The 16,762-nt window shown below is 37.4% G+C and overlaps 1 protein-coding gene and 6 non-coding genes across 7 annotated transcripts; all 7 read right to left on the bottom strand.

Annotated features, from left to right (window-relative positions):
- Window positions 1-1,217: 1,217 nt before the first annotated feature.
- LOC140142504 (large ribosomal subunit protein uL4A-like) lies at window positions 1,218-16,276 on the bottom strand. The gene is given in 10 exon segments (XM_072164491.1): window positions 1,218-1,750; window positions 2,901-3,063; window positions 3,471-3,554; window positions 4,314-4,470; window positions 4,992-5,121; window positions 12,134-12,210; window positions 12,213-12,257; window positions 12,656-12,901; window positions 14,182-14,359; window positions 16,136-16,276. Coding segments are annotated over 10 exon segments (1,194 nt in total). The 5' UTR covers window positions 16,139-16,276; the 3' UTR covers window positions 1,218-1,639.
- On the bottom strand, window positions 3,316-3,386 carry LOC140143205 (small nucleolar RNA SNORD18). Its single transcript, XR_011857695.1, has one exon. It is a non-coding gene; the product is annotated as a small nucleolar RNA SNORD18 (small nucleolar RNA).
- Window positions 3,792-3,862, bottom strand: LOC140143206 (small nucleolar RNA SNORD18). Its single transcript, XR_011857696.1, has one exon. It is a non-coding gene; the product is annotated as a small nucleolar RNA SNORD18 (small nucleolar RNA).
- Window positions 4,592-4,662, bottom strand: LOC140143204 (small nucleolar RNA SNORD18). The gene has a single exon (XR_011857694.1). It is a non-coding gene; the product is annotated as a small nucleolar RNA SNORD18 (small nucleolar RNA).
- LOC140143202 (small nucleolar RNA SNORD18) lies at window positions 11,905-11,975 on the bottom strand. Its single transcript, XR_011857692.1, has one exon. It is a non-coding gene; the product is annotated as a small nucleolar RNA SNORD18 (small nucleolar RNA).
- LOC140143201 (small nucleolar RNA SNORD18) lies at window positions 12,384-12,454 on the bottom strand. The gene has a single exon (XR_011857691.1). It is a non-coding gene; the product is annotated as a small nucleolar RNA SNORD18 (small nucleolar RNA).
- Window positions 13,004-13,075, bottom strand: LOC140143207 (small nucleolar RNA SNORD18). The gene has a single exon (XR_011857697.1). It is a non-coding gene; the product is annotated as a small nucleolar RNA SNORD18 (small nucleolar RNA).
- Window positions 16,277-16,762: the final 486 nt, after the last annotated feature.

Here is a 16,762-nt window from a genome sequence, read left to right as displayed (position 1 = left end):
ATTATTGGGTATATTTTCACGGGAAAATTTTCTGGACACGTGACCAATGCGTATCAATGTAAGTGTAACCTCGAGCCTGATCTCTGACCCCCGGCGGTGACCTCGCTATTCAAGTCTTAGTAATTTTGAATTGGAATATTATTCTTGGCCGCCATTTCAATAGAAATTTGTGTATTGCAAATTTATTGAATATCATGCAATCTTAAGTTCTTCACAATATCATCAAAACGTAATTTCAAAAATATCTACCTACGGAAAAAAATATTTATCTACGGAAACTCTTACCATAATATTTTTAACTTGCAACAAGTTACTTATTTGGCATCAAAGGAGGAATTCTTCCTTTTCAAATACATTGGAAGACCACCCGCTGTGCTCGGGGTCACATTCCATAATGCTAATATGTCTGCGCCCATGGGTGTCCCGTGTCCAGATAATTTTCCCGTGAAAATTTACCTATTACATGTAATTCTGACTGTAAAATGAGAATATATATCTTGAGGTAGTTGAATTTTGTATAGCACTAGTGAAATTTGAATTACATTAGTACATGTAATTGTTTCAGTTCATCAGCATGACCTGACCACAGAGAACCTGTGTTCCTACATGTATAAGAGTGGTATTGGATTATTCCTGTTGAAATCCATACACTTTATGGAAGACACTACCTTAATCTCCCACACAGGGGTGTAATATAAAATGGGGTCTCCCATTCAATAACCCCATTTGTAATTTGCACTCACTGTGTGGAAGATTATGGTCATATGGGGGGATTTCAACTGGAATACCCAGGCATGAGAATGATCATCCATGAAAAAAAAAGTGTTTGAAAAAAGCCTTAAAAAGTGTGTGAAATTGGGCTAATAAGGCCAAAAACGGGCTGAAATTGAAAGAAAGTGTGGAAATTTGGACAATGAAAAGCCTGAATTCAGGCTTCTCATGCCTGAATACCTTAATGTTAATTAGGTTACAAGTGTATTTTGGTCAAATCAGGTATTTCCAAATCAAATTTCCCAAAACTGTACTTGGAAGGTCTATTTTGGTTTCTATATTATAGTAAAGCCATCTCGAGCATTAAGTTGCCAAGAATCTCTAGTCTAATACATGTACAGTACCCCAAGGCTTGACAGCACTTCAAATCATCACATCTGGGAAATGGCGGGCAGTTGCTGTGCTGCATACCATACTTCAAAGTGAACACACCTTGGAAACAAACATTATATTTTGCTGACTGAGACAGTCAGTTATTTATTGACTGCACTGTGAATTCCTGTTTCACAATATTTTAGTTGTCATATAGATTAATTTCACATGTCTGCAGAGCGTACAGTTTGTGCCTATACTGCACCCATAACAATATATTGTATGATCTTGTACACAGCCTGTTAATGTTTGCATAAAATGTTGGAACAGCAAAGTTTTGCCTAAGCTTATCATATATATTTGTATAAAATTTCACAATTTGTATCTTCTGTTAAGCATATTTGTTATTCACTTAAAATATTAATAAAATATTTTTCTCCATGATGGAGAGGGAAATCTGCACATGAGTGAACAGGTATCGATTTCAAAATCCAAAAGTTATATAAGGCTTTTTTTCGTATGTGATGCGTATAGGCAACCGATTCACTGGTTTGGTTTACTTCTTTCCTTTGCCCTTAGCAGCTTGCTTGCCCTTAGTGCCCTTTGCACCCTTCTTGCCCTTTCCCTTGACAGGTGCAGCTTTCTTCGCAGGCTCATCAGGGATCAGCTGGAAAGACACACAAACATGACACGATTAGTATTTATATTCAATGAATTCCTTCGATTGTTTCTAGAATTTTCAGGGGATGCAATAGACCATTATGGAAAATCAAGAAAACCTTTACAAAGTTATCCCTGATGACATGATCATTGATACAGCGGGGGCACCCACCCATCTGAACTTTGTGCACACATTAAATTGTGCAGTCATGTGTGCATTAAGATGTGCGCATCAATAATATGTCATCAGGGTTCAATTCCCATAGGCTTTCAGGAATTTCCAAAATGGCCTATTGTGCTGCACCTGATACTTGTCTTGGTCAGAGCTTTTATACCTATCACAGAAAATCAGCAACACGGGGCAGAAGATGCACATCTGTTATTTTCAAAACTAATATATAATACTAAACTATACACAGTTGTATAATCCAAGTCTTGATACTAAGCTAAATCTTTGCTTAAATGAAGTTACTTCTCAGTCAGGGTCTTAGCTAGAAATTGAGGGTTGCCCATCATTTGAATAAAATTGCCTGTCCTAATTTGACCTTTAAAACACTTACCAGACATCTACAGCCCATTGGGGGTTCAAAGAGTTCAAACATGTGCTAATATGGCCTTGTTCTACAAATTGGGTCTACTAAAAAGGGCAATTAGCTTCTCAAAACATACAATTTATAATATAGCATCTGTCAAAGGCATTAATTTTGCCCGTCCCAGGAGCAAACTGGCCGTCTAAAATGACGGCCAGATGGGTGGCTAGCTAAGACCCTGTTCTCAGTGTGTATCCCTCTGTATGCTTTCAGGTACACTAAAACAAATATATGTTTTAATGTCTCTAGAGGGAGCCATGACCAGTTTTTGTAAACTAAGTTAAAGAACAAACCAAAAGACCAAAGAGCTAGTTGCTACGGGAAGTGTTAAAAGTTGATTACATTTCTTGTGTACTTTTTACCAACATTCATGTTATTTTTGATTGGTTTGTTGTGAATTTCACTTTCTGGGATGGATCCCCACCCAACATTGCCGTTTCCCAATTGTGGGTAAAAACCTTACTGAAATATTGTTTGGCTTGAGCGTTTAATTGGGTATTTCATTCCACATTATGTTTAAATTTTATTTAAAGCAGTCTTTATTTGTATTGCCACACTTCAACTCACCCCTCGTGCCCTGTTGATTTTGTCCTCTCTCTTCTTCTTGTTCCTCTCCTCAGCTACCTTGGCCACACGCTTCTGTGTCATGGCGTAAGGGTTGAGTTTGAACATCACTCGCACGTTCTTGAGTGGGTTCTTCTTCACCGCCCTCCTTTCCGGTGCCTTACGGCTATTGCAAAGGAAAAAGCAAATTATATTTTTACTTATTTTGACCTCAGATGACCTTGAAAATATTTGACTTTCATTGCTGTTCATTTTCACCAAGTTTGACGAAAATCCAAAAATCTTTAATTGTATAAATTTAAATATTAACATCTGTAGCTCTTGAGATAAGTCAATAAATACATTACAGTTAACTGTAGAATTTTGGAAAATTATTGATTATTCATGTGCAGCAAAACTTGAGATACTCAAGGATTTGTAGATCAGAGCTTCAGTACAAGTCACTGTTAATCAGAAACACGGACCTTGAAGGTAAACTCATCATTTCTCAAATTCAGAACACTCTTTTTTTTTTGTTGTTGTAAAAATGAGTTCAGATGGAATAGCCCATTATCTGTGATGAATGTGACTTACTTTGCTGGTCTGAGCTGAGAAGTGATCTCCTGACTTCTGAGTAATCTGTTCAGATCTGTGTTCACCATGGTTGGCATTGGAAGACTGCAATAGTAGAAAAGAAAAATAGTAGTTATGGAATAGAATAATAATTGCTGCATAATGATAAGTTTCGTTCATTGCCTGAAGAACCTGAAATACCTTTTGTGAATGTCGGTAACAAATATGCCTTGGTAAACCATTTTTGTGTGTGCGTACAATAAACAAGAAATCAATACAATCAAAATGAAGAATTGAATAAATTTGACCTTCAGAAAACCTTAAAATGATACTTTGTGCAATAAGATCAGAGCTTCAGGACAAGTCATTGTTAATCAGAAACACGGACCTTGAAGGTAAACTCATCACTTCCTATTGTTTATCGGTGGACATTGATAGTAAAGTTGCTCATTTTAAAGGACAAACGACAGCGTATATTATGCAACTTATTTCCTTATGTTGTAGTGGTGGTACTATGAGAATCATACTACTCAATGCATGTGCCGCACACCATATATATTAATGCACAAAACTGTGGATACGTTTGTTGGGTTTTCAATTTCAAGTTTTCAATGAAGGAGCTGTAAGATATTGAACACATTAAGCAGAACTTGCAGCCGATGCATTGGAACTGGGACACACACATGAGCTCAGCCATGTGATTGTATCCTCTGTGCTTTGTAAAATTGGTCTGTGTAGCAGAAGGCTGGGATTTCTTTCCAGTGTTGACACTGCCTAATGTGAAACCTTGGGATCAGTAATGTAGTAATAGAGCAAAACAAACTAACATATGATCTGTTTACTGAGCCATTCCTCTCAACTTACTTGTAGTTCTGCTTTTCCTTGGACTGTTTCTTCCATGTGCCATAGATGTCGTCTAGCTTACGGAAAGCGCTCTCTGTCCAGATGCAGAACCTTCCTACGTGACCACCAGGGGCCAGTCTGAGGAGATTCAACTTCTGTACATTCATAAGTGTGACACCTGCAAAGGGGGAAAATGGGTGAGAACAGGATTTAAAATTGAAATGTGCTTGATACTTTTTGCACTAAAGTCTATATATTTACATTACTTTTTTACATAATTAAAGAGATAGATGAGGATTAAGATCAGAGCTTCAATACAAGTCACTGTTAATCAGAAACACGGACCTTGAAGATTAACTCATCATTTCACAATCACAACCAGTATTTAAGAAGTAAAAACTTGTAACACAGCAATGAATGATCACAACATGTTTCATTTTTGTTGTGAGCATTCCTCTTACACATACATGTCTTTACTTCTACATGAGCACCATTTCATGGTTTGAATTGAAGAACTGGCTTTACAACAAACATTGTCACATGAACTTGGTAATTGCCCATGCCCAACCAGTGTTCCATCTTCTAATTGTTCAGATTGTCGGCCTATAGCTTCCTGCATGGGAGTCTTAGTGCCAATTCTGACAAGTCCTGTGCCAATCCTCACTAAATCTATTGTCCTATTTGATCACTATCTCTTACCTGGTATATTTCTGAACGCTCTTTTGAGACCATTGTCTTTTTCGTATATGATGCACGGACCCAGACGTTTGACGAACCTTCTGTTCCTCATTTTACCTCTGCCTGCACGTTTTCGATGGGACTTGTATACCTGAAATAGCAAAACACAAGTAATAACCGAATTGTAGTCACACAAGATTTCCAAGAAACCTTATAAATTGACCTTACACTTTCTTGGCCGAGTCTTCAACATCATTGGTCCTTGGTGATGGTGGAATTACACATTTCCCTAATTCTACACGAAGAGAGAAACCAGTTAATACGCTTCCTAGTACAGTAGCCTCATCAATCATTCAGCATCCTTCATTTTGTTGTTACTTCTCTGAAGTTCTCTCTATATTAATTTATAGTGCAGGTGCCATTTTTTGTCTTAAAACACACCACATTGCTGCCTTTTCCCTGAAACTAATGATTCTATGCATTTACTCTGAAGAAGCTTTGCAAACAAGTCACCTTTTGAATTGTACTGACTAGACCAGATTGTACAATGAATTTTGGAAGATTAAGGCGATATAATATCCTGATTTTCATCAGTACGGTACCCATCTTCTTTTTTTTGTTGCAAATTAATGAAGTATATAAATATGTTCATCATCTCATGTCCTGAACTTATAAAATATCTCTACATACAAAGTGGTTTTAAACCATTTTAGAAAATCATTTTAGCCCTATATATATTTTTGTTTACTGTATCCTGGTAACTGAGATGTGTGTTTCATAACAAACCATAATTTATTCTATTGAACATGTCCAAGTAGAATACATGAATAGAATACATTAAATCCTTTGTTATACAGGGTGTATCAAAATTAAGTATACAATTTGAAAAATGCCGCTAGATTAAAAAGTATGAGGTCTTTGGTCAAAATTCTCTAATTAATAACTTAATCTACATCTTGTCCTACTACAGCTGAAAAATCATTGGCGTGTGACCATTAATAAGGATTTGGTGGCAACTTTTGTGAGCCGAGTACAAAAAGCAGTTGCGCCAAGTCAATTGGTTAAATGCCCGGTGCTTGATATTGTTGTGCAGCCATGAGAAACATGCAGGTGTACAGATCATTTGTCCTCATTGTTAGGGTTCCAATCCTGTGCATGTGTGAGTTACATAACACGTGACTTTTGGTAAATCTGGGCAACTATCTTCTTACATATGCTAGGTTTTACTTGACAAGGAGAATAGCAACATTAAAATGGATACTCCACAGTACACGCTAGAGCAAAGGGCCTTCCTTGTTGCAGTGTACCATCGCACCCAGAGTCCAGCAGAAGTGCTTCGGAGATTCCGCCAGCCGTACCCAATTACACGCCCCCTTCATGTGGTGCTATTTACAAAAATGTTGCGAAGTATCAGATAACTGGACCGAGTCGTAATCTGAACAGAGAACATTGTGGTCGCCCCCGAACTGGAAGATCTGCTGCAAATATCTTAGCAGTCCGTAACATTCTGCAGGCGGGGCAAGCAGGAGGTCAAATTATCTGCTGTTGAAATTGACTTGGAATACCATCTGCAACCTTTAACAGAATAACTCGTTTATGACTTCCAGATCACCAACGTCGCACTGTTTTCTGTCAGTGGCTTCTTGAACGTCCTCTACGTTTCCTGGAAGATTTCATCATTGGCGATGAAGCAGAGTTTGCATTAAATGTTTTCACAAGTCCTCCTGCAGACCTTGATGAACTTCAGAGACGCATAATTGCACAATTTGACATTCTCAGGCAGGACAGACCTCTCATTAGACGTGCTGTGAACGCCATGTTGAGAAGAGTCGAAATCTGCATGCAGAAGAATTGTGGGCATGTGGAAGACTAAGACTAAAACTGTCAATAACTGTAAACATTAAAGAAAGTGGTGAGACTTTCTTGTGATTTGTATTTTGTTTTGATTTTAATTGACTTGGCAGAACTGCTTTTTGTACTGCGTTTCACAAAAGTAGCCACCAAATCCTTATTATTGTTCACACGCCAGTGATTTGTCAGCTATAGGAGGACAAGATGTTGATTAAGTTATCAACTAGAGAATTTTGACCACAGACCTCATACTTTTTAATCTAGCGGCATTTTTCAAACTGTATACTTAATTTTGATACACCCTGTACTATCTATGGAAATGTACTCACTGATTATAACACTGAATAAATTAAATAGGCCTAATCTCTTCCACGTAGACAATTTAATACTACACCATGTATGTATCTTCTATAATGTGTTGTTAGGAAAAGAGATTAAAAAAGGCTATAAGGTCATCAAAGGTCAGGTTATAGGTCAATTGGTTCAGGTCAAATTCAGGCATCAATTTTGAATACATGTGATAGTCTGTGATATCATACATGTCATAATGAGGCAGGGACTGTCTTTTGGAATTTGCAGGAGAGCATTAAATAGCTCCTCTGGAGCCTTCAAGGAGAGCTGTTTAGAGCATTTACAATAGAATGTAAGGATAGAATAGTCAACTAAGGAGAGCTAAAAATCACTCTCCTGTATCAGATTTAAGGAGAGCAGTAGAGAGCGATTGCTCTCGCTCTCCTCAAAAGGCAATCCCTGATGAGGCATCAATTTTGATATTTTGTCTGTTACTGGATATTAGGGCGGGTCATAAATAGGGAAGGTTTTTATTTCAAATCGGCCATGGCCAAAAGGTGTTCCACTTGACCCCACTTGAAGAAATATGCACTTTAAAAATAATTGAAGTGGGTCTTCAGACCCCACCACCACCCTTATTCCCTATATACTGAAATATGCACATTTTGTCAGATATTCAAAGAACAGATACATAATGAGAGGACATGTTGCTTCAAAACGTACATTTTATCCACCCAGAAGCACTTTTCAAACACAAATTAATCATCTACTATAGAAAATAGTCTATATACAATACTTTTCTCTGAATTTCATAACACTTTATATGCTAAGATGTCCAATATCGCATAAATATTACACATACAAAACTGGGTAACTTCAAATAACATAGCAATGAAAAAATTAGGTTGATGTATTATTACCGGACTTGCTTAAAAAGGAATTAAATGAATTTGTAGCTGTTTATATTATGTCACCCATCATGAACAAACTATATTAAGGGCTTTTACTAATATATAATAATATTATACTAATATAATAAAAGCCCTTAATATAGTTTGTTCATAGCATGTAAACCTATGGGGGGGGGGAGTCTTTGAAAGTCCTTTCCGTCGTTATTATACAGCCCGATGAGCTGAAATTCAAATACTGTGAACAGAATAAGATATAGAAAAAAAAAATTGGGGGTCCCTCAATAACTGGAGATGATCTTCATAGTCTAAATCAAGGGATCATCCAGGCGGCGGATGACATGATCGAGCCGGAAACTTGTGAAACCGCCCGGCCGGCCGTATGGCATTTTACAATATAGTCGGTTAGTTTTGTGGGGTTCATTATCGAACCCCAACGGTTTTAACTTGTATTTATATTATTTATCAACATGGGCCTATTTGTTTGTGATATTTCAAAATAATCCCATTCAATTACACGGTTGACGATGAAAATTTACTGAATTTAGAGAATGCAATGCGGCCACCACCTGGGATCATCTTCAATATAAAAGCCGAATGTATCGAATGTTGTACGGCTCGTAGTATAGCACGTAAACCTATATGGGGTAGGGGGTCTTTAAAAGCCCTTTCCCAGGCTATTAGATAGCCCGATGAGCTGAAATTCAAATATTGTGAACAGAATAAGATAAAGAAAAAAATTGGGGGGATCCCCAATAACTGAAGATGATCTTCATGGTCTAAATCAAGGGATCATCTGTAATAAAAGCCCTTAAAATAGTTTGTTCATAGCACGTAAACCTATGGGGGAGTCTTTGAAAGTCCTTTCCGTCGTTATTATACAGCCCGAGGAGCTGAAATTCAAATATTGTAACAGAATAAGATATAGCAAACAATTGCGGGGGGGTCCCAATAACTGGAGATGATCTTCATGGTCTAAATCAAGGATCATCTTCAATATAAAAGCGAATATATCGAATGTTATACGGCTCAGTAGCACGTAAACCTATATGGGGTAGGGGGTCTTTAAAAGGCCTTTCCCCCGCTATTAGATAGCTCAATGAGCTGAAATTCAAATTTTGTGGACAGAATTAGTAAAAAGACAAAAATTGGGGGTCCCCAATACCTGAAGATGATCTTCATGGTTTAAATCAAGGGATCATTTGTAATAAAAGCCCTTAATATAGTTGTTCATAGCACATAAACCTATGGGGGGAGTCTTTGAATCACTATGAAATTTTTACACTGAAAATCACACTGATATCTGTAATGAACACTGAAAATTTAACTCAATGAACAGCACCACTGAAAATAACACTGAAATAGTTCTTTTGTTATTCTGTATGCAAATAACCATTGTCCAACCACACTGAAAAATGGACTGAAACTCCTCTGGAAATCATTGGCCAGTCATTAATCCCACTGAAATTGATTTAATCCCACTGAAATGGATTCAATCACACTGAAATGATCTGACCTGTTCTATTCTTATGGAAATTAGTGCCCTGGATCATTGCTCATTATAGCAGACAATAGCTACTTGATATACCACTGAAAAATACACTGAAATAACACTGAAAACATTTTCAGTCTAACAATTTCTTTTGTTTTGATGATTTTCAGTGTTACCCTGTCATTTTCAGTGTGATTTTCAGTGTAAAAATTTCATAGTGCGAAAGTCCTTTCCGTCGTTATTATACAGCCCGATGAGCTGAAATTCAAATATTGTGAACAGAATAAGATATAGAAAAATGATCTTTATGGTCTAAATCAAGGGATCATCTTCAATATAAAAGCCGAATATATCGAATGTTGTACGGCTCGTAGCTCAATAAACCTATATGGGGTAGGGGGTCTTTAAAAGCCCTTTCCCCGGCCCCTGCTATTAGATAGCCCAATGAGCTGAAATTCAAATATTGTGAACAAAATAAGATACAGAAAAAAATTGTGGGGGGGGGGGGGTCCCCCAATAACTAAAGATGATCTTCATAGTCTAAATCAAGGGATCATCTGTAATAAAAGCCCTTAATATAATTTGTTCATGATGGGTCACATATAACTTGAACAGCTACAGATTCATTTAATTCCTTTTTAAGCAAGTCCGGTAATAATACATCAACCTAATTTTGTCATGGCTATGTTATTAGAAGTTACCCAGTTTTGTATGTGTAATATTTAGGCCTATGCGATATTGGTGAATATTGGACATCTTAGCATACAAAGTGTTATGAAATTCAGAGAAAAGTATTGTATATAGACTATTTTCTATAGTAGATGATTAATTTGTGTTTGAAAAGTGCTTCTGGGTGGATAAAATGTACGTTTTGAAGCAACATGTCCTCTCATTATGTATCTGTTCTTTGAATATCTGACAAAATGTGCATATTTCAGTATATAGGGGAATAAGGGTGGTGGTGGGGTCTGAAGACCCACTTCAAGTATTTTTTAAAGTGCATATTTTTTCAAGTGGGGTCAAGTGGAACACCTTTTGGCCATGGCCGATTTGAAATAAAAACCTTCCCTATTTATGACCCGCCCTACTGGATATAATGGAAATGTGTGAGGTGGATATACTAAAATACCTTGGGATGTAAATGGTGAGTACAATTTAGATTGCCTAGTTGAGATGGATTGTGCAAATAAATATAAAATAGTTACCAAAATCACAAAAATGAAGCTTACGGAAAACTACCTAATATGGTGGTATAGGTGACAAAAATACAATCTTTTTCAACATTGCTATAGTGTGGTTGTGGTAACCTGTTACCTATGGCTTAATTAAGTTTTGGTGACATAGTGTTGCAAGTTCAAAATACAAAATATAGCTCAACATTGAAAATAAACACCTCAAAAGAAATAAGTCCCCCTCTGAACATGTCGTCATAACATCGTAAGGTTTCATTTTGTACCAACAAAACTAACTTTGAAATAATTATATGACTGTTTACTAAGTGCTGTGTGAAAATGAGAGATTTCCATGACTTCAGGGCTGAATGAGCCTAAATTGAAGGCAACAACTGCCCTTTTCAAAAGTCACAAAGTAGGCCTATGCTTGTCACAAAAGTTGATTCATGGCTTGTTACTAATGGAAAACCCCATGTGTTTGAGTGCAGTTTAAAATCCTCACCAAGTGAACATTTACTGTAATGTGTATCGATTCTTGATCATTCAGCCATGCAAATCCCCTTGGTGCAGAGTTCAGCACAGTGAGTTGTAAGATGGTCAGTTCCATTCCTTGTCCCAATACGCCTTGCAGTTAACAAGCATAGGCCTACTTTGTGACTTTTAGAAAGGGCACTTTTTGTCTTCAATTTAGGCTCATTCAGCCCTGAAGTCATGGAAATCTCTCATTTTCACACAGCACTTAGTAAACAGTCATATAATTATTTCAAAGTTAGTTTTGTTGGTACAAAACGAAACTTTACGATGTTATGACGACATGTTCAGAGGGGGACTTATTTCTTTTGAGGTGTTTAGAAGCATTTTAACCGGTTCGCTTTTTTGATAGTTGTGGAGCACCAAGTTCATGAAGTCATAAAAGAAATCAGGGACCACTTATTCCCATTTTACATATCAACATTATTTCCCTAATGTGTTAGCAACACATATCCAAAATTTTAACGAAATCCGTTGATAGTAAGCTTTCAAAAATGAAGTGAATTTAAAACATCAGTGATGTACCACTTTTTGGCTTATTCCATTAGAAGCATGTACGTGTCATTGATACTGATGCCACCAATTGAACAAGAAGATTTGCCCCTTCATTTTGCATACCACTTTGTCCAATTTCTTTTTCTCATTTCTTCACAAAATGCAAAAAAATGCAATGGGTGTAGTACCCCCTTAAGATCAGAGCTTCAGTACAAGTCATTGTTAATCAGAAACACGGACCTTGAAGGTAAACTCATCACTTCTTAAGTATGAATCCAAATCGTAACACATCATACACATGTGTGAAATATACATGGTTTGAAAAACACCAATCAGTACACTGAGTACAGTTTATGACACATAAGAATGTGTTTGTTCATTATCAAGGTTGTCGTAAACTACTCAAAAAGCAATTGTTTTTACCTTCTTGATGTCTTCCCATGCCTTGAAGCATTTGAGGAACCTCACTGCTTCCTTGGTCTTCTTGTAATCTTGGATGCGTCGCTGACCACCAGTGGTACCTCGGGTGTTCCCATGATACAATGACCTGAGGTTGACAGATGAAAACAGAGAACAGAAGATAAATTGTGAGGAGAAGTTGCAAAATTTCAGTTAGTTTGCTTATCTATTTGATGTCAGCATCATTATTTATAGAACTGTGTGGTAAACATGTAAGATCAGAGCTTCAACTGAAGTCACTGTTGATCAGAAACACGGACCTTGAAGGTAAACTCATCATTTCATGTTCAGAGTGTGATTTTAAACAAATCAAAATTGATGGGAGAATCAAAGACCAGAAGAGGTATATTTTTTGGCCAAAATCTTATTTTTTTTGGGATTGTGGTAAAGATGTCGACAAGTCAGGATATGTGCCGATGTTGACACTATGTCGATTATATCGCCATAAGGCATGTCAAGGCCAGCCCTATTCAAAATACAACTTACCCTTTGACATGACCAGAGCTGGCACGGCTGTGGCTGCAATAGCAGAGCACACTGCGTAACGTTGCTGATTGACATTTGTGCGGCGGTGCCATTTCCTCCACACCTTGGTGGGAGCAAACATGCGTCCTCCACGGCACATGTTTCCGAAGGCACCCTGGCCAGATCGGTGAGTACCACCCCCGCGGACACGTGGAATACGAGCTACAGCACGGCCAGTACCCCAAGACTCGGCGCTAGTTTGATGACCTGTGGAGAAGAAATGCATGAATAATTGTAAACCAGTACTGTATACCTTTAATTTGCACCAACTAAACTAAGGCAAGATTCGTATGTCACAGTTGGAAGATTAAGATCAGAGCTTCATGACAAGTCATTGGTAATCAGAAACACGGACCTTGGAAGTTAAACTCATCCCTTCTTAATCAAATAAATGATAACAAGTTCCCGATTCCTGAACAACTTTAATGAGTGAAGTTTTTATGTGACCTTCACTTTTATGCATTATTTGTAGTTAAAGTTTTGAAAGGTGTTTTTTTTGGGGGGGGGAGCAGGGAATAAGAGATGTCGGCATTACATTCATAATGCATTGTAGGATAGTTTGGCAAATTTTGGTACAGCTGAAGTTAAACTCTAATCTTGTGAAAATTGCTAATTATGCTTACAAAATATTGCTTAACATTTTTTTACTGAAAAATTATTGGTACAGCTGAAGTTAAACTCTAATCTTGTGAAAATCGCTAATTGTGCTTACAAAATACTGCTTAACATTTTTTTACTGAAAAAATTATTGTAATTGAGATACTTTTTCCCTTTTAAAAAAAAACTACTTTGCAAGCATGAAATGCAACTTTCCTCAGGTCAGAGTTCAGCTGAACCAAATGCTCAAAAATTACCCTACATGCATTTGGATTTGTAATGCCGATCACAAATCTTGTAGCGGGTATTGCATAGCACTACGATACACAATATATCCAAATTACTTTGCAACTATGTCAGGGAGTATATGTACTGTACAATATTGCTATTGTTCATACAAATTGTCACAAAATTCAGGCACTTAATTGCATGCTCTGGAGGAAATGAAATTGATGACTTGCGATTGTAAATTTATAATTATACACAATTTCTCATTAATTGGAATATTTATGTCTGCTGGTGAAATTCTAGAAGCACATGGGGTTAATGGGTCATCCACTATACTCTTTCATCCTACTAAGTTCATTGATTATTATGTGTATGCTGTAAAATGTATAGAGGTTATCCATGATCTATAAGCTGTATCCTATCAACGACTGCTATATATAGATACCTTATTTAGGACACTCTATTAGTGGGTTTTAGGCAAAGTATGCAAATAAGCTAGTTAATATTCATAAACATACTTCTTGTACTACTCAGCGTTGAATTGATTGTGATTCGTCACTGCCTTGAGGCTTCAGACGGCACTTCCGGTGTCATCATCACAGCACAAGAAGCAGTTTTAAGTACAATTTCTGAACAATTTTTAAACAATGTTTGAGACATACCTGCATATCGGTTGACAGCATATGGCTGACGGCTGTTCTTGCGCATGTTGGTGTGCACAAAGTTGACCAGATCGATCCTGATTGGGGCCTTCAGGACAGCTGGGAGCTTCACATGACTGCCAGTTGACTCATTCTTGTCTGAATAGACCGTTATCAACGGTCGGGCTGCTGCGATCGACTGCAATGGAGAGATAATGAGAATTCAAAATCATAGTTTAGAAAATGGACTAATCCATACACCCCCTATGGAAGACATGACCTAAGACCAAATACAGGGGATGTAGATTTCAAATGGGTGACTCCATTTGAAATCAACACTCCCTGTGTTGAAGATTAAGGTCATTGACATTGTCTTCCATAGGGGATGTTTGTATTTCAACTGGAATAGCCCAATTTACTCAGTCAAAAGAAAAAAAAATACAATTTCTGGCCAAGAAGGGTATTGTACATTGGGAAATAATGATTTGTAGCACTACCTTTGAGAATTGTGCCTTTGTTTAAAAAGTTTGATTAATTGTGTCTTATAAATTATCACAAACATTGAGTCTTAAGTCATTATGAGTGGGTACAAGAACTTTTTTGCAATCAACTTGGTATTATTGGCCACTATCATCCTCCCCCACATCCCCAGTGAAGACTGAAGACTGTTCTGGCAAGTCCCTGCTTAGCTGGGGGCACAACAAGAAAACATATGGGAAAACCTGCTAGCTAGTCAAAAAGGTGCAGGGAATTTTTGGCACACATTAAAAAATACAAGGCATCTACAAATCCATGAATGATGAATCACAAAGACCATTTTATAGTTTGCAAATTCAGTTCCCCAAAATTTGGCGCTTGGCAGAGGCTGAGTGAGAGCCAAGGAGGCCAGCCAGCAGCCACATGAAAAGCGGGAAGCAATTCTTGGCAGGCTGAGCTGTGTCGACACGGGCAAGCAAGCAATCGTGCAATTTTTAACATGTTATTTGGAATAAAATTGCTAATTTATCACCTATTTGCAAAGAACTTTCGCACTGCCAATGACTGCGGCGTCCGCAGAACACCCGTCCTCCCGATTTTGGAGTTTTTGCATAGCCTCCGCAAAAACTCCAAAATCATGAAATTGGAGCAGAAAGCATTAATTATACAATGAACAATATTTTAAACAGGCGCAAATAAACAGGCGGGTTTTTGCGGCGTCCGCAGAAACTCCTTAATTTCAGAGTTTTTGCGTAGCATCCGCAAATTTCTGCAAAAACTCTGAAGTTGGAGTTGAAAACATTATTAATAATATTTAAAAGCGTGCGCAAATGCTCCGATTTTAGAGTTTTTGCAACGACGTCCGCAGAACCTTGATTTTGGAGTTTTTAGCATCCGCAAAAACTCTGAAATTGGAGCAGAAAACATTATTAACAATATTTAAAATGGGCGCAAATCCTCCCGATTTTGGGAGTTTTAGCGACGTCATAGAACCTCCAATTTTGAAGTTTTTATGTAGCATCAGCAAAAATTCTGAAATTGAGTAGAAAACATTTAATGAACATATTTATTTAAACGGGCGCAAATCCTCCGATTTTGGAGTTTTTGCAGCATCTGCAGAAAACTCTGAAATTACAGGTTTTGCGCCAGCAGGCGCAGCTGTACATCATGCAAAATCGGAGTTAACTTCGTACAGTCTCCAAGTTACCATTTTAACGAAATATTTGTGTAATTAAAATACCCTATGGCTTTCCCTTAAAATGACCACCCGGGCCAAATCGGCGCCCTTGATCGAGCTCGAGATTAAAATCCATGCAATGCATGATCTGAATCATGTTGAAATGTTCATCATGCATGCATCTGTCATGTCTGTGCCGGGACATAGCTTTATCTAGCGTTTAACAGCTTTAATAGTTTATCAGACTGCAATTTTTCAATACTTTAAACATTTACAGTTCATATTGTGTTTAAACATCATTAATATCTTTCTTAAATTTACCATATTTGAGGGTTAGTTGCCACCTTTTTCTGACACACTATTCACCCTATGGAATCCACATGCAAAAAGACCGTGAACAGCGTGGAAAATAGTATCATTCACATCTCCTGCATGCTCAATCTGTGAGCGCATAAAAACACATTGCGCTTAGCGTCCAAGAGCTGTGTGACGAGATTAACTTAGAGAAACTGCGGGGTTTCTTTTTATTTTATTCGATAAGAATTTGTACTCTTTTTGTCTTGCATTTGGATAATTTATGAAGGTTTAAAGTAAACTAAAAGAAAAATACAAGTATTAAAAATAGATAACATCAAAAGTTGGAAAATATGACCATATCTTTGAAAGTTGAAGGAAAACTTTATCAAGTTTGTTTAATGGATGTAAAGAAGAATTAACTACGAATTGGGCAATTTAGTGGCGCGGCAAATCCATTAGAGGTTGTGCACATCCAAACGGGATCTAGTATCCGTATGTATCCCGATTAGCTTTGATTAATTGAAAATCTGAGGGAAGGCGGGGGGAGGCTGGGATATAGCAGGGGAACCTGTGGAGAAGTCTTTCCAGCTCTCGATTCATGTGGGATGCTGGCCGCTCTAATATTTACAGAAACGTATTCTATGGGACACA

Source organism: Amphiura filiformis, chromosome 20 (assembly GCF_039555335.1).
Source record: "Amphiura filiformis chromosome 20, Afil_fr2py, whole genome shotgun sequence".
Classification (NCBI taxonomy): domain Eukaryota; kingdom Metazoa; phylum Echinodermata; class Ophiuroidea; order Amphilepidida; family Amphiuridae; genus Amphiura; species Amphiura filiformis.
Note: the sequence above shows the minus strand (reverse complement) of the source record. Positions and strands in the feature narration are given on the sequence as shown.